This window comes from Gasterosteus aculeatus, chromosome 6 (genome assembly GCF_964276395.1).
Source record: "Gasterosteus aculeatus chromosome 6, fGasAcu3.hap1.1, whole genome shotgun sequence".
NCBI classification, from domain to species: domain Eukaryota; kingdom Metazoa; phylum Chordata; class Actinopteri; order Perciformes; family Gasterosteidae; genus Gasterosteus; species Gasterosteus aculeatus.
In genome coordinates, this window is record NC_135693.1 from 2075262 (window position 1) to 2098507 (window position 23246).

At 44.4% G+C, this 23246-nt stretch overlaps 1 protein-coding gene across 5 annotated transcripts in view; it reads right to left on the bottom strand.

Moving 5' to 3' along the window:
* The window catches only part of ltbp1 (latent transforming growth factor beta binding protein 1), a 68474-nt gene extending 55431 nt beyond the window's left edge, over positions 1 to 13043 (bottom strand). For all 5 annotated transcript variants that reach the window (XM_078104628.1, XM_040178512.2, XM_078104627.1 and 2 more), the window contains exons 1-2: positions 11896 to 13043; positions 8227 to 8297 (exon numbers count right to left, since the gene is read on the bottom strand). In XM_078104628.1, coding sequence (XP_077960754.1) covers positions 8227 to 8297; positions 11896 to 12212 — 388 coding nt within the window. In that variant the 5' untranslated portion in view covers positions 12213 to 13043. The remainder of the gene's footprint in view (positions 1 to 8226; positions 8298 to 11895) is intronic.
* Between the last annotated feature and the right edge of the window lie 10203 nt (positions 13044 to 23246).

Here is a 23246-nt window from a genome sequence, read left to right on the forward strand (position 1 = left end):
GTTAAACTCATTTATTGAGGAACTGCCTTGGACAAAACACATTTCTCTAACAAACCACTTTAGTTCACACAAGCTCAATTAAAAACGTTCCTTACCAAAGCAAGTATTTCTTAGTTTGTCTGTCCTTTAGGACTAGGCTTAAGACTTTCCTCTGTGATTATGCTTATGGTTCGGGTCGGTTCTGGGACCAGCCTGTGGACGGGGGTTGTTCCTGCAGTGGTCCTGCCTAACAAACACTGCTACTGTAATTACCATTTATCGAATGTACTGCTGATAGTGATTGTCTCATCCTAAGCACAGGCATTTGCCAATAATTTGACTCAATTTAAATTGTCAAATGGGTATTTTTCGATTTCTCTCGATTCTCTCTAGAAGAATTCGGTCTCGATTCAGAAAAGTTAATAATCGGAATAAAAAATAAAAAAAAGTTAATCTTGCGCAAGATATTTGCTCGCTTGCGGAGCTTGAACTTCCTCGCTCGCGCTCGAAGGTGTTTTCGCGCTCGCTGATTTTCTTTTTGACAGTAAGGGTGCGGAGCCAGTGACCATGGTCTCTACACCTGATTGGTTACAAACCCCGTCTTTGGATTGGCTGGAGTGATGCATTCACACAACTATAGAAGCCCATTTCCGCACTAATGTAAGGGGATAAAAAAGTGAAATTATGAGATAAAATGTTGTCAAAAAACAAACGCCCCCCTTCGGTAACCGTAGTGGACCATAGATGACAACCAGCTACAACCGTCATTTACAATTATTACCGGCACATTAAGAGCAATGCGTCCAGCGCGCAGACCGGTCCGTCAGTCTGAATCTAAATATATCTAATAACTTTACCGAACTATGGAGGAGCCTGCGCATATCTTACCTCATTATTTCCATTTTCCAAAAAGTCGATCCGTATCGAAAGTTGGCAAGATATTCACAGATTTAGACTTTTTTCCGGTATTTTACAAATAAGGACCTGTCTGAGACTAAGAGCAGCTTTTTCTTCATTTAAAAGATGTTTTTTTTACATAGGCTACTTGCATATTGTGTTGAAATGCAAGCTGCATTGGTTCTTGCATTGTTGATAGAAAATCCTATTTGTGACAAAGATTTTTTTTTCTCTTGTAAAAAATTAGAGAAGGTAATTCATCTGTGGAACCAGGTTCCACTTTCAGTCCGAGGGGCAGATTCGGTCAGCTCTTTTAAAGTAAAACTTAAAACTTTCCTCTTTGATTCTGCCTATAGTTAGGGCTGGCTCAGGTTAGCCCAGACCAGCCCTTAGTTAAGCTGCTATAGGCTTAGAATGCCGGGGGAATTCTTAGGACACACCGAGCTCCTCTCTCACGCTCTCGTTCTACAATGATTCACGTTTTATTAATGCACATGACTAATTCAGCTTCTTTCCGGGAGTTTTTTTTTGTGCTTTCTCCCCTATCAGGTCTCCGTAGATTGTGGTTCCTTCGGGACCCTGGTCCTGACACCTACCGTGGCCATGCTGACGCCTGCTGCTGCCATCATCATCATCATTATTATTTTAGATATTAATCATATTACTGTACTCATAAACCAACTTTACCCTCTCCTAAAGTCTCTGTGCTCTCCCTCCCCACAGGCTTCTGTGGATGGTGGTTCTATCTGATGGTGGTTCTATCTGATGGTGATTGCCTCTGCAGTGGTCCTGCTGTGCGCCTGGCTTACTACTCACAGTTACTTGAATAATTTCTGTCATAGGAATTGCATGTATTATATACTGTTCATTCTGTACACATGGCATCCATTGTAGTCTGTCCATCCCGGGAGTGGGATCCCTCCTCTGACGTTCTCCCTAAGGTTTCTTCCCTTTTTTCCCCTTTTAGTAGCAAACTCAGATTTGAGAAAATTTAGAAAATCGAGATGCATCGATAATCGTTTTAGCAGTTTAGAATCAATAATCGGTTTAGAATCGAATTGTTGACCCCTGAATCGGAATCGAATTGAATCGCGAGGTGCCAAGAGATTCCCACCCCTACATCTCATCTATCATTAAACCTATATTATTGCTTTGCGCTTATCATTTAAATCATTTAACACCTGAACACTCTCGGTTCCATCCCGGACCAAACATTGTCAGTTCCAATGGCGAGAATAAGGATGAGGGAATTTGAATGTTTTAACCAAATAAGAAGTGAAACTGGTGCTTCAAGAGACGGCCATTGAGACATAATCAGTGATTAAGGCTGGAAGAACTCTTGGTTTATTTGTAAATGGACAATATGAACACAAAGCAGACTACAACCAAAAGGCAACTATCGTTTTTTCTGTGGTCTACACCAGGAAAACTCAACTACCAGAGAAAGCCAACTAATTTCCCCACTAACCTTATTTGCAAAGGCTGGTAACGCATAATTGTATGTTATCACGCACAGTCACTAAATATCATATGGGTGATGTCATTTCAGCGGATTTCATTATCCAACAAGACAGTTAACATTGAGGATCAACGCAGTTCCAAGACCCAATTCCTCCAAGAAAAATGCTTCTGCCATTAACGCAACTATTCCAGCCCCACTACATGCACCCCCAACATGACTCAGTAGCACAAGTGGTCACTGAAATGTTCAACATGCATCAACTGTAAAGAGTCTCCCACAGCAGATGATAGGGGTATCCATTAATCAACTTCAAAGCCTGGCTTAAGGACAACACAGCCATGCACATGCACGCTTAGATACGTTTGGATGAAACCATACAGAGGATGTTGATTGAAGATAACACACATCTGCAGCCTGTTCTCTAACCATACTCATTCCTCAACACTGTTATCCTCAAAGTAATCTCACTGATGAAAACGTTTGATTTCACCACTCTACTGAAAGCATTTCCCTATCTGTGTGTCAGTGTCAGTATGCGTGTGTGGAAAGCCAGCAGGGGAAAGGACACAATAAGAGGCCCTCGGGTCACCTTCTCACTAGGCTCCTTGGTCTAATTGGTGGCTTTGAGTCTTGTGTGACAGATTGATGAAGGGAAAACTAAATGGCCAATGAAGACATCTGTTGGCATGAGGAAAAAGGTTCCTCTTCTGTGGTGGTCCAAATTTATCAAGACAATCACAATGTACAATCAACGTACCAGGTTTATCTGTTTGGACTGTTCTGCAACATCTGAAATCTTTAGAAGGAGTTTTCATTATTTTTAACATTCACACCTGAGTGCAACATGAATGTCGTTTTGTGCTATCCACATTATGCACATTATGAACTGCATTTAAAACATGGCCATTGAAATAGGAGTTGACACTTTATATGTTGTGCAACCTGGTTTGTTTAAAGCCCATTGAGACCATGAGGCCTATGTTTGCAATGGAGCATCCAACCCCACAAGTTGCCTCAAACGCTCCACGGCAAGTTAGGCATGCAAATACATTCTGTAATCGCAGCATGGATTGAGCTTCACCCAGCTACAGTTTACTTAAGTAGCAGCCTGTTGGATGAATCTGAAGACACTGTACTGGCAGGGTAACGGCTGGTGTAAAATAAGGTGGATTGGTATCAAACACTAGACCGCTCTAAAGAATTTAACCTCTTGATGTCACCCTTGACTTGAACATTATGAGACCATAAATGAGTCCATAAATGAGTGTAGTATTTACTCATTTACCTCATTTATGTTTCTCAGTGTGGGTCTTTTGTTGGCTTTCAATCCCAAATGTTGCAAGTTTTCTTGCTTACTCAAAATCAAGAGATCGGCAAAGGTTGCTGATCTGGGGTATTTTTCAACACGCCTGATAATCTCATGCCAAATGCGTCCGGCAAAGCCTGGCATTGAACCATCTGAACCGCAAATCCTCCTCACAGTACAGCCCTCTTCCATTGCGAACTGGGAGCGTGCCACCATTACCTCCTCCATTGTGTGATGCTTTAGGGATGACAGAGCAAAGGCGTCGATATATTTGTATAATGTTGCAACAACCACTAATTATTTGGTGGTTGCCTCCCTTGAACTATTTTAGCGGGGGAGCTTTATGCTTTGATAATGTAAGTGTTTGTCAGATATTTAGAAGCATAACAGAATACAGTTTAAGTTTAAAACATAAACATTATACAATGTTGCATTAAGATATAGTATGGAATAAATAAGTTGTCATAGAATAGTAATATAGTAGTAGTAGTAGTTGGATACTATCAGGTATAGAGATAGAGATACAGTATAAGAGTTTATGTTACAACATACTAGACCACTGATAAATTAAATAGAATATCAAATATATGGTATCAAATGTTATAATATAATTGGAATATATCAGTATAGGGAGGTTTATAATCAGACCAACAGAGATCCGATGGGGAAAGAGGTGAGGTGAGTGTCTCTATTCAACCAGACATATTGAATGTACCTCTTATATTACTTTTGTAGATTAATTCTAGAATGGGTTTTACCCCTTTATCTCTCTATATTTATGTCGGCCTTCTGTTTTGTTGTCTTTTGTTTAAACTCTGCGTTTCAGTCCTGCCTCCCCACACATCCCTGATATATATGTATCAATATCGAATGGGGTTTGAATATATATACATACATATATTCGGTATTGAGTAAAGAAGAGGGTATTAAGTCAACATAATTCATGTTGCACTTAAACAGAATAAAGTATCATAATGTTTTATTTTGATTAATTAATTTCATTTTGTTTTCAATTGGATGCCTTGATATTTTGTTAAGTAACTATAGCCAGTTCTTTTCTTTAAGTGTTTTAACTTCTTTACTGAATGATCCATAGTTTTGCCAGTTTAAGTTAAGTTTTGAAAAAGTAAAAGTAGTTGTCACGAGAGGTGACAGTATGTCAAGTTTACATCAACCAAAAATATGTGCCCCATCTTTCAAGATCTTACAAGAGTTATAAGTTCTATGACTCTATTCCATTGAGTGAATCATCCTCAAAGATGACGTCATCGCTGCCCCCACAGATGTGGACAGTCTCTTCCCCGCCCTTCTTTGGCCTGGAGCTGCGGCTGCCGTCTGTATGTGAATAGATTTCATTCTTCTGACTGGGGTCGGCTACATAAAAGCTTCCTTCTGTTACATGTGAGATGAACTAAGTGACGATAGCTTGTTAGCTGGAAACAAAAAATAGAGAATGCTGTCCTTGCCCTTGTGATGTAATGGTTCCGGGTCCAGGTGCCTGGGGTGCCAGTCCAGACTCAAATTGAGGTCTGCAAGAGTTAAACATACTTAAGGTGTGTGTGTCTCTGTGTGTGTGAGTGACTGCGTGGCTGTGTTTATGTGGTCGGGTTCCAAGGTGAGGAGCAGAAACCGGGAGGCATAATGATTTTCCTTGATGCAAGACCAGAAAATTCCAAAGAGGAGGAGAGAAAATTGCTGAGACTTTGTGAACTGCAAGCCTGTTTAACGTTGGATGTGGCTGGGACAGATGTTGCCTGAATTCCGAAGTACGTAGCAGTGGAAAGATATGACATAAATATATGAGGTACTGAATTCCTCATTATCAGAGTCACTGCTCTCCCTCGGAGTCCAGATTAGCTGTGATAAGACAGTTTGTTGAGAATCTATAGGCCTCGCTAATGCTCTGGGCGAGAGACACTCATGTTCCACCAGCCAGCAAGGAAACTATGGAGCCCCGAAGTTATTCAGCAGGCTGGCTATTCATTGGATCCCATTTGACTCTGACAACCACTTGAAGACATAAAAGCTATTTCAAACCTGAAAATGTAGTTTTGTAAATGTTGTTTGCTCCCGTACATGGCCGGTTTATCTTTTTAAAACCTCCCTAGAGGTTTAGGTTTGCTTTTGCACCTTTGCTGAGCCCCCCGACCCAAATCACACCTACTGCCTTCAGTGTGACGTGTATGAACCCAGTCACCCTCAACTACGGTCTGTTACAATGTTCTGATCAGTTCTATCAGATATGATAATATCTTTCTTGCCAGATTTCTGAATGAAAAACACAGAAGGGATGATGTTGTCAACATCCACAAATAGCACATCTTTAATCAGCATGAACTGTCCCTTGCAGCAAAGTTGTGATGAAGAGATGAAGTTGACACGTCAGTCACTAATGATTAGTAAAACAAGAGCCAAATTCAATACATGCTGCTGATGCTACTATCTCTCATTATTATTGCACTGTTTTTAATAACCTGATCCTTTTTAAGAACACACATCCTAGATTTAAGAACTGCATAGTGAACGTTGCAAGACAAAAGTGAGAACCTGACTCGAGGAGCGGAGCACCGATCTCCAGCACTATCGGACCAGACCAGCTGCAATGTGGTCTGTGTATTTTGCCCAGCTGGATTTAGAGTTACTCCCATTTGACATTTTCACTGTCATGTCTGGTGAAGTGATGGAGGACACGGCTGCTACAGTCTACAGGAGATTAGCGTTTGATGTTGTCACGGATCCAACTCATCCTTAACTTAAATACAGACAGCGGACCCCGGACAGTGTGGCCAAATACTAGATCATTTGGGATAAACCCCGTACTTTCCTGTACTACCTGACTACCTGATGCTAACGTAGCCCCTCTTGCCAGTCTCATTCTAGCTCTGTGCAGCAGACTGAAGGTACAATGCTCGGTGCCGGGTGCTTTGTCACATCGCACATAACAAATACTAAGGATAAGGTACTCAAACGGCTCCAGAGGCGCTGTTTGATGACCCGATTGGGTTTACTAGGTCAGCCGGGACGTGCTACGGGTTTTGATGGGCGTAGAAACGTCCTTTTTCATTCGTGGCCAAAATAAACGGTGTAAAATCCGGTCGTAGGTTTTCCGTACGCCCAAATGCTCAAACAAGTCCGGATCAGCTTTTCGCTCACCCTGGAAATCAGTCAAAGATTGCAAAAACAAGGCAAATTCTCCTCCACCTCGTCATCTAGCCCCTGTGACTCAGCACGACTCATTGGCCACATAAGCCCACGTGCAGGGGAAAAATATATTTGAAAACCCTCACTGCGATTCACAATGCACCATGTTATGCTCTGCTGGAGATTCAACCGGCCCAAAGGAGCATGGTTTGCAGACACATACATCTTTTCAACGTAGAGATGTGCCAAAAACGGATGTCTGTCAGCTGACCTCAACATGACCGACCGCTCCGTCACATTTACTCACATGTGCGCTCAGTGAGTGAAGAAAAAAAACAAAACTCACAAATATGTCAAAACTGTGAAGTCCCGAATGAGGTTACAACCTCACAGACGTTTGGATAAACTAACCTAATCAGACTCTCATGTTGATATTGAGTCCTACGCATGCGTTTTAACTGACGGGACATTGTATGTGTTCAAAAAGAAAGAAAAAGCCACTAAAGCAAACTTTTAAGCAGTAACTATCAAATATTCTCGCTTCCATCCAGCTTTTCCAGTTGGACCACTCTAAAAAAGCTTGTGTGGAAACATTGCTCTGTGTTTCCCAGTTGGAAATTACCTTTTGAAAATAAATGAACTGTCCTCCTGACAACAGAACGGTCTGCTCTGTATTAGTTTGGTCTACGTGGTTGCAGAGGACGTAAATCTGTCACTACAGGAATGTTCTACTGTTTTGGTTTTGTAAGTCAAGTCTTTCTTGTGTTTAAAATGGGCTCCTGCGTTTGTAGCGCATCCCTGTGTTCCATAATGACCATAGAATAAATTGTCCTTGCATCCTTAAACAAAAATGTCATGACCGTGAGAACCGTGTCAGAGCCAGATTGTGTGATCTCTCACATCCTGGTGCTCGCCAGAGAACTTAGGCTCTCTTTCAGTCTCAACACCCCAGCAGAGCACCGCACTTGGGAAGAGGTGTTTACTTCTTAAATCACAAACTGGCAGGATCTTGTAAACCAGAAAGTGATCTGACTAATGGGCCAAGACAGACAGTCCATCTCAGACCGGATTCTCTTTCACTCTGAGACACATGGTCTTTGCAGTCCGATGGTATTAAAAACTGTCCAGACACTGGACCTCATCTATGAAATGAATGTTTTCCTAATTATAACACGTTTGTACGTGAGAACAAATTGTCTGATTAGTTAGAGGCTTTGAAACTGACATGTACAATTCTCTGAGAAACGACGTGAGACAACGATATAAACCCAGAAAGCTGGAACGGGTATTGAATGAAGAAGACTTAACAATGATGCATTTGCCAGCTCTCATTTTGTATTTTGTTGAATAGAGCCACGGTTACGTTTAGTACCTTTAGCAACAGCAAGTATGTTTTAAAAGTCAAGTAAAGACTGATACAAAAAATCGAGCGTACACTTACGTTTTGTGCATCTCTGCGACCCCTGAGCAGCACTCCATCCATGACAGCACTGCCCTCCACAGACATTCACCCTGCAAACAGAAAACCAAGCCGTTGAGCTGCAATGCCGCCCCAGAACTCTGTGCTCATACAATACTACTATTTACGCTTTGAAGAGATGCCATTTCAAGTAGACGTCACACTGCCACTTATCTCTTCTACTCAAATATCAACCCTTCGGACACCTGATTGGACAAATCCATCACTTGCCGGTCGGATTTGGCTGTTTCTATATACATTTTAGGTAATAAATAGGCCACGTCAAGTTTCATCAGATATCTGTGACCTAATTTAAATTGTTGTCCACAATGCTCAAGAGTTTGAACGTTAAGTCATCATAAATATTTATTTTTAACTAATTTCATTGTGTGTCACAAAATCACAAATTGGCCTAAGAGGGCTTTACAGTCTGTAAATGTTCCATCATGGTTATCTGACGTGGCAGAAATCGTCTGGCCTCCAACAATCCTCCCCAGATGTTTGACTTGAGTACCACCCCAAACACAGAACTCATGAGATCTGGACCCTTGTGGTACTAAATACCAATGCAAAGGCGAGGACTTTTGGATATGGTAATCAGGTGTTGTGTTTAGTCTGGTTCTTTAACCTGAATCTCATCGGCTTAGTTCTGGTTTAGGGAAGGTTGCACACAGTCTTGCTTGAGGCTGTTGGAAGGTGGACAAACTTGTGACCTCACAACTCACATCATCATCGAAGAAACCCAATTAGATGATGACGTCGGTTGGCGCCCCTTGGACCGTTTTAGGAGTTATGCATAACATTTGTTTTTATACAGCCCCAAATCACAAATTTGCCTCAGAGGGTTTAATTAAGCAATAAGGTACGAGAAGCTGTACTTTATCGTCCAATAACGTAACAATTTGAGGGTCGACACACGATAACTAACCGTGACTCATTTTGGGTGTGCAGGGATGTGGAACGCTCAGATCAATGCAAACAGGTACTGTACATTACGGCTCAATAATGTTCAGCCTGTGACGTACTCTCAACCAATCAGAGTGCTGCATTTCATCTACCCGTATTATAACATCGGGTAGACATGAGACATCCTTGTTGATCATGCATCTCATCTTTTTTACTCCATGTCTTTTTTTTTCCGTTGGTCTACTGATCGACCACTTGAGAGTCGGCTGTGAAATCACTGCGTCTATGAGTTTGGCCATTCCTGGCCGCTCATTGCATTTAAATGTCGGTCCCCACACATTTAGCTTTGAGCCAAGAAGAAGTTGATGAGAAACAGTGGTTTGTACACATCCTGCATGAAGGCCATTGAAATGAAATCACTTAGCTCCTACAATTAGCCATAAGATTGTTAGCGCACTTGACTTGATTATATTACGAGCCGCATTACCAGCAGCATCTGCTTCATATGTCCACTGTGTGACATTTTCTGAATAAAACAAAAAGCCTGCAGCCCAGTGATGAAGGTGCAGTTTCAGGGTAACAGCCAATCCCAGCTGAACTGTATTCACGGGTCAAACATCGGACAGTTGTTAAGGTTCACAATCTGAGCAGCTTCGGTTAAGCTGGCGGACCAAACACAGCATGGTGACCTCTATTTGTTCCCTCTTCTTATTCTTTTTTTAAATGTGTTTTTTTTAAGATTTTGAATTGAAGGGTCATATCCACCAATCAGCAATGTGTGTGGTATAAAAGGGCCTAATTGACTGGTTATATTAGTTGGAACACTCAGGCAGATAAGTGTATCTAACTGCATTTCCTTCAAACCGCTAGAATCTTATAAAATACCAAGATATGAATTTGATATCGAATTTTCATACCGCCCAGCCCTACAAGCAAGGTGCAAAAATTGCATTCTACGAGGGATGTTTAGTTGCGGAGTTAAAAGTTGGCCCCAATCCTATGATTCGGCTAGCTGCATGACAATTTGGTATGTACAGTATTGGTGAAAAGACGCTCAATGTTTTTTCTTTATTTTCACTTTTTGAAAACAACACAACTATGAAGAAACACATATGGAATTATGTGGTGAACAAAAAGTGTGACATTTTAGACTTTTTGCTTTGATGACAGCTTTGCACACTCTTAGGATCAGTTTCGCGAGGTAGATTTACTTTGAAGAATCTAAAATTATATGGTTTACCACATAATCCCATTTGTGCTCATTCATAGTTTTGATGTCTTAAATGTTAATCTAGAATGTACAAAAAAATTTAAATAAAGAAAACCTTTTTTTCCTTTGCCATGAACAAATGAAAGGATGTAACTCGACTGCACTTGGTCCCAAGAAACTCGGGGCCTGAAGACGTCTACAAGCTGATTATGAAACACAGTCTTCCTGGTAACAGGAAGTTAATGTCTCTATACTTTGGCTTGTTTCTCTTAGTAGGTAAATCCGATCAACATCTGGTTCTTAAAAAAGTAAGACGCCTATGATGCCAGCCCACAGAGCTTTTCATGTTTTGTCAAACAGCGTCATGAAAACGCATGAGCAAAAATGACCAAACTTAGCACACAAGATATTTAAAGACCAAATTATCTGATAGGACTTGAATACTTCAGAGCTGCAATTTGGCTTAATAGGCCCTGTACAAAATGTTGAAGAAGCAGCGGCCGCTGTACGTTTGATTAGATGTATTAGGTAGGTAGACGTGATAAAAAGTTATTTGGGTTCATGCTCTAAACCCAACAGAAATTCAGGCCAATTTTATTTGTGTATGAATTTAATGTGTACTTTGGTTAATACGATCTAGACCTTTGTGATGAAAAGTTACAAAGGTTTATTGTTTTGTGAAAGTCCATTCTTCACCATGTAAAACTGTGTTTTTTGGGGGACTTTAAATGCTTCAAACAGAAACAAACCTGGTTCACACATTTAAAGGGATTTAGTGATCAAAAGTGATCAACTACTAAATGACTGAGCAGTGATTTTACGAGCTGCTGCACAAGCAGTTGGTTTTTAGAACTGCATTTAATTGATTTATTTTAATTTTAGGTCTGTCATGTTGGAAACAAAATATTGCATTTACACAGACACACGCGTGTTTTTTGCCAATCTTTACCGGCTTACATTCATGATACGAGATACACTCCAAATCTTCACGGCTTAACACCTAACAAGATGACCCGGCTACTCTGCTGGTACACGCAGGAAAAACCTCACCGGAAGGCACGCAGATACCCTCCATGTGCTGATTTCCACTGGCACAAATACACGACAGCTACATGACCATGCTGTGTGCAAATGATTTACAGCTTCAAGCGCGTTCAAGGCTTGAGAGCCACGGAAATAACACCAGTGAATAACTGCATTATAGCGCATAGACATCCAGCAGTTCATTTAGGTCACACCATTGAACCGTCGCATGAGCGTGATAGCGAACACACATCAGTGACTTGTACTTCACCGAAGACACACGGAGGACTCATAAGAATTCAATTAATTCCGTGCCACAAGTTAAGGTTTTAATAGTCAGCCTTCGGACTAATGGCGCAGAGGTGAAGCCCACGTTACTCTGGAAATACTTTCCCCAAAGTCTACAACTTGGTCATTACGACTCGGTGACATCACGGGAGGCCATTGGGTCCCTTTTCATTTCCCCACCAGCCCACATTCCTCCTCGCTGTCACCCGTCCAGAGTTTCTTACCCCGACAGCGTGACGAGCTGCTGCTGCTGCTGCTGCTGCCTGAGCTGCGGGGCTGCGGCCGCCTGGTTCCCCATCCTGCGGGTGCGGACCTGGCCGCCGTAGTTAGCGGTGAGCTCCACGTTGCGCGCGTGCGGCCGCCCCGTGGAGATGGAGCTGAGCCGCGCGCCGCCGCCCGCTGCGGCCGCCGCCGCCGGGCCGGGCTGCGGCGCGTACAGCCTCCTGAAGCCGGCCTGCCTCCGCTGCGGCTCCGGGGACACGCGCAGCGGGGAGAGAAAGAAGCCGATCGAAAATAAGAGGCCCCATCTTATCCGGGCCATATCCGCACCGAATGAGAAGCCAAAAGGGAAAATAAAAAACTTCTCAGGGAAACAAGGTCCGGGTTCCTTTCGGCTCAGTGAAACACTCCTTTCAATTCGCACAAGTAACGTTAGTTAAGGAAAACGATCGTATTCCCGAGCATGTCACTGTCTTTAGACACGGCGTGTTAAAACACCTCGTTAGCTGCCGCTACATAACAACACAACGTTGCTTTTACTTTGAAACTTGAGTAAATTATGAATAGTGGACACAAAAACGTGTGAGTGTAGCTCCGTTTTCTTCCTCCCTCCACCACGAAGGCCCACCGAACCGCCGCAGCTTCCTCCGGGCGAGATTGGACTTGGTCCGCGGTCTGAGAAGCCCGAGAACTCCAGGAAAGCGTCTCCGTCGGAGGTGAACGGAGTCAACTCCGCGCGAGCAGCCAGCCTCCAGCCGTGACGTCGGGAGGGGGTGTCTACATCCGCTGAGGGCTTTTTGGGGCCCAAGGGTGTCAGGGGACCCGCCGCCCACACACAGAGTTACTGAGTGTATATATATATAAAAGCAATGGAAAATGTTTGCTGTTGAAGCAGTTAAACTTAACTTAACTTATGAAATGCCTGACAAGATTTCTAAATTTCCACTGTGCTCATTATCTTGTTCCCAGAGCTTTACTAAAACACTCATTCCTCATGGTCCAATAAGGCGACTGGGAGGATGACGATTGCCAAGTCTGTGTTTTTACATTTGTGAGTACACTGTAACAAATTGCTGTAAATTTACGGTGCATTTCTAACGGTATCTTACAGTATGTCATAATAACTGTAACATAAATTAAATTTTCATCCCTTGCTTGTAAATTAACGGCCAATGTCATGAATAAACAGTTAAAGCTGTCAATTTACAATAATAGCAGACTACCGTAATTCAACTGCATGTTACATATATTTTATGAGGTGGTGGAAATACACATACAAGTCCAGTGAATCACAATCTATCTACATCTGTTGTAGGTTAATGTATGGAAGCCCATGTCGGCCACTGAAAAACAGGTCCTGTAAGTCATCATAATGAGATGGTATCTCATGAGATACGATGATGATTTTGACTTATAGGTGGCCCGGGAAAGGGAAGTTTGGGGTCCCCTGCTGGAGCTATTGCCCCCGCGACCCGACCCCGGATAAGTGGTTGAAAATGGATGGATGGACATTACTATACATGTAGCTGTCACTCTTATCCAAAACGCCCATGGTTTGACATAATTTTATGTGGAGCAATTGGGGGTTAGGTGTCTTGCTCAGGGACACTTCGACTTGGCACAGGGAGCAGCCAGGATTCAAACCGTCGACCTTGCGCTGCACAGCACACCCTCCCTATACCATGCGCCACCTTTGCCATCATTTCAGTGGCTGGAATGTAAAGATTAAAGTTTATTCATAACATTGGCCGTTAATTTACAAGCAAGGGATGGAAATTTAACTATGTTACAGTTATGACATACTGTAAGATACCGTTAGAAATGCACCGTAAATTTACAGCAATTTGTTACAGTGTAGACTTCATGGACTGCCTTTGTTCGCCTATGTATAAACAGTTAGGCACTCAAAGTAATGCAGAAAAATGAGTTTATGCATTTGTTACTTCTAGACTAGATTACTGGAATTCTTTATTATCAGGCTGCTCTAATGTCTCTTGACTTCATCCAGAATGGTGCAGCATGTGTATGAACAAGAACTAACTTTATTACTCCTGTATTAGCTTATCTACACTGGCTCCCTGTTAAATCAAGAATGTGATTTAAAATACTTCTCACCTACAAAGCACTAACCGGTCAGGGTACTGTCGTATCTCAAGGAGCTTATAGTACGATATTACCCTACCAGAGAGCTGTGCTCCACAAATGCTGGGTTACTTGTTCCTAGAGTTTTAGAAAGTAGGATGGCAGCTAGAGCAGTTAGATCAGTTATCAAGCTCCTCCTCTGTAGAACCAGAACTCTTAGTCTGCGTGGGATGCATTGAGTGGGCAACGTGCCATGTATTGAGCGGGGCTGTTTGACAGTAACTCCCGGACCACGTTTTTTCCCCCAGTCGGCCCCTGCGGATATCCACGGCTACTCTTCATTATTACTAGTAGTCACATTACTTTTTCTAACCGCAGCTCTGCTTTTGTTATGATTGGTAATTCACTATATCTACTACAGTTATTATTATTAGTAGTCATTTAAAATCTTTATTCTGCTTGTTAGGGTAGGGTTTAGGTCAGTGTGACGTAGCCTACACAGGATGGTGGCGTCAAGGACTCACTGAGGTTTGAGTTGGGATGAGGTGCAGTCGAGAAAAACAGCGCTCTGGGATGCGATTAACCATTCAGTTTTATTATCCTCGGTGGTCTTCAGGAAAAGAGAGAAAAAACAAACACTTTTAATGGACAAAAATAAATAAAAGGAACCAAATAATGACAACCTCTCTGCAGGTGACTTCACTCCAGACTCCCCCGGCATTTACCTTTCCCCTTGCCTTTATACAGCCTTCCAGTCAAGTGGGCTGATTGTGAGAAACCAACTGCCTAGGGGTTCTTTCCCAAACAAGGAATGAACTAGCCCACTTGCCAGTCCATTTGGGGAAAAGGCGCCTCCTTTTCACTCTTCCTTCCACCTACAGAGACTCTTGACAGGAAATCTGCCACTAAATTCTCTTTGCCGGCGCGGAATCGCACTTTAAATCTGTAGGGCTGCAAAGCTAAAAACCAACGTGTTATACGTGCATTAGTGCCCTTCATCTTGCCAAGCCATTTCAAGGCCTGGTGGTCTGTTTCAAGAACAAAGTCTCTACCTAACAGGTAGTACCTGCTGCCTGAGCTGCGGGGCTGCGGCCGCCTGGTTCCCCATCCTGCGGATGGAAAACAGCGGGGAAACAGCTTACGGCTTATGAAAGCCGCCGGTCGTTGATGATCCCCCTCACCCTGGAGTAGTACTGCCCCCAGACCAATTCCCGAGGCATCGGTCTGGACAGTCCAGGGCTGGGTAAAGCTCTGCAGCACTGGGTCACTACACACTGCCTTCTTAGTCCGTGAAGGCCTCCTCATGCTGTCCTTCCCATCTGACTCTTACAGGACCGGCCTTCCTGGATAGGTCTGTGAGGGCTGCTGCTCTACTGGCAAAGTTAGGTACCACCCCGCCAATCCCAAAAAGGACCGGACATCATTCTCGGTCTGCGGCCGCGGGCAGTCGCGGATCGCCTCAATCTTGTTCCTTTGGGGTTTGATCAGCCCCCGATCCAGGACATGTCCCAGATGCCGCTGGGCCAAAGCACATTTCTTAGGCTGGGCAGTCAGTCCTGTCTGGTGTAGGCGGCATAGCACCTCACCAAGATGCTTAAGGTGCTCCTCCCAGATAGCACTGAAAACGACGATATCGTCCAAGTAGGCGCCGGAAAAGGCACCCGCCCCATCCAGCACACGGTCCATCAATCGCGGGCGCACCCTGTAGGCCAAACGGCATCATCTTGAACTGGAACAGGCCCTAGGGTGTTCTGAAGGCTGTGCAGGGCCTGGCCTCCTTAGCCATTGGCACCTGCCAATAACCTTTACACAGGTCCAAGGTGGAAATTAAGTGCGCCTTCCCAAGGTGCTCGATAAGGTCTTCCAATCTGAGCATGGGTTATGCATCAAAATGTGATTGCGCATTTACCTGACCTAAATCGATGCAGAAACACATGGTGTCGTCTTTCTTTGGAACCAGGACAACAGGACTGCTCCAGGCACTCTCGGACCGCTCAATCACTCCAAGTCTTTGCATCACCTGCAGCTCCTCCTGGAGGGCAGGTAACATTCGCTCCGGAATTCTGTACATCCGATGCCGGATTGGGGTGGTGTCTTTCAGCAGGACGTTGTGTTCAGCCATGGATGTGGCTCCAGGCTGGTCGCTGAAGAGCCCATCAGGCGCAGCCTGCAACTCCTGCTGTTGTTGGGGGGTGAGATGTGTAAGGTCAATCTCACCGGTTCGATGGTTTGTAAGGAAGAACTGCTCTGGGGTGTCTTCGTCCTCCGTCACTGCTTGTACCAGCAGCTGTTGGCTTATTGGAATGTCTCTCTCGTGCCACTCCTTCAGAATATTAATGTGAAATATCTGCCGCTTCTTTCTCCTCTCTGGCATGTCCAACTCATAGGTGGTGGCCCCCAGCTTCCTGCTGATGCTGTAAGGTCCCTGCCACTTGGCCAGCAGCTTCCTCTCCTCTGATGGCAGGAGTAGTAGAACTTTCTGTTTCGCTGCCTCACTTTCTTATTGTACCACCGGGTTTGGGTTTGTTGCACTTCGTGAAGGTTGTCTTTCACTAGGTTGGTCATTTCTTCCATTTTCTCCCTCATGGTGAGGACATAGGGGAGAATGTCGATAGTGGTAGGCTTTGGTGACTCCCAGATATCTCTGAGCAGATCGAGAGGGCCCCTTACCTGTCTACCAAACAGGAGTTTGAATGGGGAGAACCCTGTTGAGGCTTGGGGAACCTCCCGGTAGGCAACCATGAGGCAGGGGAGCCAACGGTCCCAATCCTTGCCATTGGCAGCCCTATAATATACATTGGCAGCCCTATAATACCTTATAATACCCAACAAGCTATACACTTGCTTCATTGTGTTTGAAAGAAATGCTGTTCCTTGATCAGGTATAATCTCCTGGGGAATCCCTACCCTGGAAAATAACTGTATAAGAATCGTGGCAGGTGTGAGCTTACGTAAGGGAAAAGCTTCGGGGTAGCGTGTGGCGTAATCACAGATCACTAGTATGAATTGGTGACCTGCTTGTATGCGCTCTAGGGGGTCTACAATGTCCATTCCTATCCTGGTGAATGGCACATCAATGACTGGAAGAGGCTGAAGTGGGAAACACTTGACCTTGTGCTTGGGTTGACATGTGGGACAGGTTTTGCAGTATTTGTATAACTTGGTATATATGCCTGGCCAAAAAAATCGGCTAGCTATTATTAGTGTTTTTACACTACCTAAATGGCCAGGACCACATCATCTGCAAAAATGGCATCTTCCGTCTGTGACCTCCAACTCTCACTAGAGCGTTTCGCAGTCGAGTGTGAAGCGGTCGGGATGAGGATTAGCACCTCTAAATCTGAGGCCATGGTTCTCAGCAGGAAACCGATGGATTGCCTACTCCAGGTAGAGAATGTGTCCTTACCCCAAGTGAAGGAGTTCAAGTACCTCGGGGTCTTGTTCACGAGTGAGGGGAAGATGGAGTGTGAGTTTGGCCGGAGAATCGGAGCAGCGGGGGCACTCGCTTTACCGCACCGTTGTGACGAAAAGAGAGCTGAGCCGGAAGGCAAAGTTCTCGATCTACCGGTCAATCTTCGTTCCTACCCTCACCTATGGTCATGAAGGATGGGTCATGACCGAAAGAACTAGGTTACGGGTACAAGCGGCCGAAATGGGTTTCCTCAGGAGAGTGGCTGGCGTCTCCCTTAGGGATCGGGTGAGAAGCTCAGCCATTCGCGAGGAGCTCGGAGTAGAGCCGCTGCTCCTTTGCGTCGAAAGGAGCTAGTTGAGGTGGTTTGGGCATCTGGTGAGGATGCCCCCTGGGCGCCTCCCTAGGGAGGTGTTTCAGGCACAGCCAGCTGGGAAGAGGCCCCGGGGAAGACCCAGGACTAGGTGGAGAGATTATATCTCTGCACTGGCCTGGGAACGCCTTGGGATCCCCCAGTCAGAGCTGGTAGATGTGGCCCGGGAAAGGGAAGTTTGGGGTCCCCTGCTGGAGCTGTTGCCCCGCGACCCGACCCCGGATAAGCGGTTGAAGATGGATGGATGGATGGATAAATGGCCAGCCCAGGGGATGTCATGTCCTAAGCTCAATCTTTGGTCTTAGGCTACTTGGGATCACTAGCTGCTTAGTGCTGTGCCCTTCAGGCTGGTGATATAACAGGCCTTGTTGCACAAAGTAATATTCTCCCGACAGTGCTTTTGCTTGGACGGGACTCACGCCATCAACTTTCACAGCCTTGCTGAAGAGGTCTTTTAGGGACTTATCCTGCCTCTGCAGCTGTTTTAAATCATTGGGAACTGCTCTTAGTTTATAGTTATTTCTGTTCACTGTGAGACAGATTTCGGCTACCAGGTACACATGCTCATCTCCGTTGACACAGCACACCCTGAGGCGTTCCCCTGTCAGCGTTTCAGGCTGATCTCCACGTGGGGTTGCACAAGAATCTGGGTGCTGGGTGCAAGAAGAGCCCTTGCTGGCCTGCCGTTTACCGTTACTTCTATGGTCTGCACCTTGCCGACATATTCTGGCCCTCTAGTAAGGGTCTGGACGGAACACACAGAGCTCTTTGCTCTCTTAACCGGGCAATCTCTAATAAGGTGCCCTGGCTTGCCACAATAGTGACATACAACACTGTCCTTATTCATGGGGGTTATACCTGTACAAGGACTGGAATGTATGACGTACGTGTGCTGTGGTGGGTAACATCTGGTGTTTGGACTCCTTCTCTTCTCGCTATTTCTAGGACCAACTCCACTCCCATAACCGCCAGACTTACCCATTGTCAGTGGTCTGCTGGCACCTTGCTGCAGGTCTTTTGGTCCTCGGTGAGCAGCCAGGAAAGCCTCAACGAGCTCTGCTGCTTTAAATCCCGTGTGTGGGTCATGCTCTTTTACCCAAACTTGCACATCCGGAGACAGGGAATGGAGGAACTGCTCCAAGATGAGGATCTCCCCGATTTCCTCCACCGTCCTGTCGGCTGGCTTAATCCACTTGGTGTACATGTCCTTTAGTCTATTATAAAACTCTCTAGGGGTCTCCCCTGGTTGCCTATTTGGGTTTCTAAACCTTTGTCGGTATACTTCAACACTGATTTCATATTTTGCCTGGATGGCATTTTTTACCTTGGAGTAATCCAAAGCATCACCTGGATCCATGGCTACATAGGCAGCCCGTGCCTTTCCAGTCAGATAAGGCACCAGAAAAATAGCCCAGTCAACTTGGGGCCATCTGTAGGCCGTAGCCAGTAGTGAGGTATTGCTCCATGTCGTCCCCTTCTTCCAGCCTTGGTATAGCTGCCCGGCTCTCTGTGGCTGGAGACGGTGTCACTGGTGGTGTTGCAGGCGGCGAGGGATTTGATAGCGGTGCTGCAGGTGCCGATGGAGTGGTCGAAGGTGGCCCTCCATTTCTGTCACCCCTCTGCTCTAGCTCATTCCGGAAGTCGTTGAGTTGTATCTGCACATTTCGCCACCTCTGTTTGTGTTTGATCGACTCACGTTCTTGGGTCTGCAGGGACTTCTGAAACAGACCAGACAGAGCCGCGAGGTCCGGTCTCCCAGCAGTTTCAACCGATTCTCCACATCTGGCTCCTTCCTCCTGCTCCTGCTGGTCATCTCTGGCCTGTCTGCGTGGCATTACCTTTCGTGGCTGGACCCACCTTCCCGGCCTCTTTCTCAGTGTCCACGGAGTGCCACAATCCCACTTCTGACAGTCAGGTGATCATGACAGCCATTCAACTCAGAACCCACTGTACCAGCGAGGGTATGACCATGGGTCCAAGGATTTCATCCCAATACCGAATGGCAGTTAGACTGCCTTTCTCTAGCCTGTAGAGGCCAGTATGTCCCTCCATGAATTTGCCTCCCCAGACCGTCACAAACCACCACCAAACCGATCATGCTGGACCATGTTCCAGGCTTTATGCAGGCTGGCTTGTACAGACCCTTCCATGTCCATCACTGGTGTTTAGGGGGATGCTGCTCTCATCTGTGAAAAGCACAGGGCGCAAGCAACGGACGTGCCCAGTTATGACTCTAGCTAAAGCCAACCCTCGTGGAAAACCAGTCAGATATCAAGAGGGAGAAACTTGAATTGGCCTCCACCTGCAAAACCAGTCATGTTTTGGGGATTGTGTCATTCATTGTTGCTCCTCTAGTGCACCTGTTGTTAATCCAGTGGTTCTCAAATGTTTAATTTTAGTATTTTATTTATAATCCTTTATTAATCCCACATGGGGAAATTATTCTCTGCATTTTACCCATCCTTAGTAATTGAGGAGCAGTATGCTGCTGTGAAACACTGTGTCTTGCTAAAGGACACTGAGACGTAAGACTTTATTGCCAATGTTTGAATTTTTTTTTTCACAGGTTGAACTTTGTTATTATGCTGAAAAGATATTCACTACAAAACATGTTAATTAGGCTATTACAAAAAGAGATTTTTGACAAATACCAGTTCTTTTTTTGCACAACTATTTGCATTGTTCTAACAAAGTGATAGCACATTTTATTTGTTTTTGTCTGATGGAGCAATCTGGTTCACATGATCTGGTTCAATTTTCTTAATTCTATTATTAAAAATAAAATCTAAAAAAAAATTCAACATGGACCATTTAGTTACGGCGGTGGGGCCCAAACATTTAATCTGTGTTAATCCCATCAACACTAATGCAGCTGAAACTGACACTCCCCTCTGCTACCAGAGAAGTGCAATTGAATTTATGCCATACTCTGAAAAAAGATTGTTCCTTAAATAGTTTTGACCAGTGTAGATGGAAGCTGTGTGCTCTTTTTTTGTTAGTAGTTTTGTGCTTTTACAACACATTCGGTCTGTGGAAACTGCTGCTGAATTCTGGCCCACAAAAAGTGATGGTTAGCAGAACCTGGAGACAGACTGCGAAATAGCTTCCCTGGGAAAGAGGATCGAGGCTGGGAGCCCTTTGCCAAACTTGTGGGAAAAAACAAGCTCTGAGGAGGGCTGCAGCCATGATGTGTTATGGCAGATGATGCAATGTTTTAGAATCTGGACAGAGTTTATGAATTCATTCAGCCTGGATCTTAGGCATCCACTCAGGGCCTTCTTCCATCAAGGACAAACATTGTTCGAAAGTTGTATAAAGGGTAGTTTAATTGGAGAAGATATAAATATGTACTTTGTGTTTTTTCTTTACTCAGACGCTGTTTGGGGTCAATTCATTTTTGTGGGAATGAGCCCTATGACCATCAGCCTTATGACCTCCTACTGTATGTTGTATGTTGCATCATTATGAGCTGAATGCATATTTGGCTGCAGACACACAGATTCAACTCTTGGTTGTAACTTAAGTCCTCGTAAGTAGTCTAATTCATTTTTAATTGACAGCGGAACACACAAGCCTTTTCTGAGCATTAGTCAGAACCGTACCAAACTTAGGCATGGTTTGTCAATTTTTTTGTGAAATACTGCTCATCTCTGGCTGGACGGGCGGACAGCAGGACAGACGTGGACTCCAGTTAGACAGGAGGAAGTGGAGTATTGGTTTACATCAAGATGGTTCATGTTCAACCTTTAGTAGATCAGCCTTGTGATCTGTCCAGTGAATTTGTGGCTGCTATATGCATACGTACGACCTAAATTAAAAAAAATGCACTACAGGAACAGTTTCTTTTATTAAAAATGAGCTACAACTTGAAAGATCATGATCAAAATTGGAAGCCTGGTTGGGAACATCTGGAAGGATTCAGCCAAACGACTTCTCTCATTCTGGTAGATTTGTCAGATCACAGGTCAAGTATAAGCGCTGCGTTTGCAAAGGCAGGAGCAGTTCTGTCGACCCGCAGGCCGGAACAACAACTCACTAACATCAGGATGAACATTACATTTTGTATGCATTTTTGTTAGATAAAAAAGAAAAGATTTCTATTGGCCCTAAACTGGCGTCGAGGAGCAGCAGGTCCTCTCGCCACAAGACAAGATCCAATCACATGCAATGTGTGGTCTTCTAACATATGTGAATATAACGAACAAAGCGTGAGTGTTGTGTGGTGCTTGGTGTGTCTCTAAATCTCATCCTTATCAGACCTGCGTCTGTCTGCTTGACACTTTCGGATTTTCCTTTGGCCTTGCACGCAAGACAGTGACTCCCTAAATGAGCACTAAGAGCTTTTGATTATCAAACTCAATTTGCTTGTGGATTGCAGTGTTGCAGAATAAATTATCCTAAAATCCAATAACTTACACAGCCTCACCACTAAAATTCAAACTTTAGGACTTGACATGCGTTGGTGGGCGAGCGCAGCAAAGAGGCAGAGGACACATTTTCTTTTTTGATCTTTCTGTTCAACGGGAGACTGATGGACATGCATATAAAAAGGTCTATATCCTCAAAGGGGGCTATAACCGATATTTAATATTTATCCCCATCCTAAACAAGTCCTTTCCATTCTTATCACAGTGGGCTATACCTTCAATAAATTACAAGATACATGGCAAAAAAATAAAAACCCTGCGCAATTGCAAGGTCATTCTGCTTGGTGAGGAAACAAATAAGGAAGATTGTGGGAACTGCAGGAGCAAGCTTGTGTGGGTGTGTGTGTGTGTGCACACACACACTCACCATCTCTCCCCCAGCGCATCAGTGTGCACTGTGGTCTTTATTAGCGGAGCAGTGTGGCGTTGGTGCGAATTACTAAACTCTGAAATGGAGTGTGTTCACAATGGTGACGTCATTGGAAGATAAAGTGGATTGTTGCCAAAGTAGTGTTTAAATCTCTCGCATTCAGCTTGAGGAGCATCATAAGTATGAATAGTTTTTATTGGGGTGAAAAGGAAAACTAAGAACGAGACAGCATCCATTCCCTTCATCCTGGATCCACTTCACGTACGTTCACATTCCGTTGGTTGTCATTTGGATCCTCTCCTATAAATCAAACATTTATTGAATATCTGTATGTTGGAAGCATCCCCGCTCAGTGGCTCTTCCAGAGGTTATGTCAACTTTTACTGTAACGTCTTCTTCCTTCTCCAAAGCAAAGTCAAAGAACAGAGGTTGTCCTCTGTTGTAAAGATTGTAAAACCCTTTTGCTTTTCGAGGTTATGTTTCTGTTTTCATGAGCCGACATCCCCCATCACACTCAGCCCTTGATTAACGGGTCACAATGCGTAAAGGAATGATGTCACCATTCAGTCCATGTCGACTTGTCCTTGGGCACATGGGGAGCTTCTAGAGCTCTGCAGCCTATTTATCTTCAACGTCGGGTTGAAAGCTGCATCTTTGACATCCTCACAGTCGGGATGCAGAAGTACAGTAAGCTC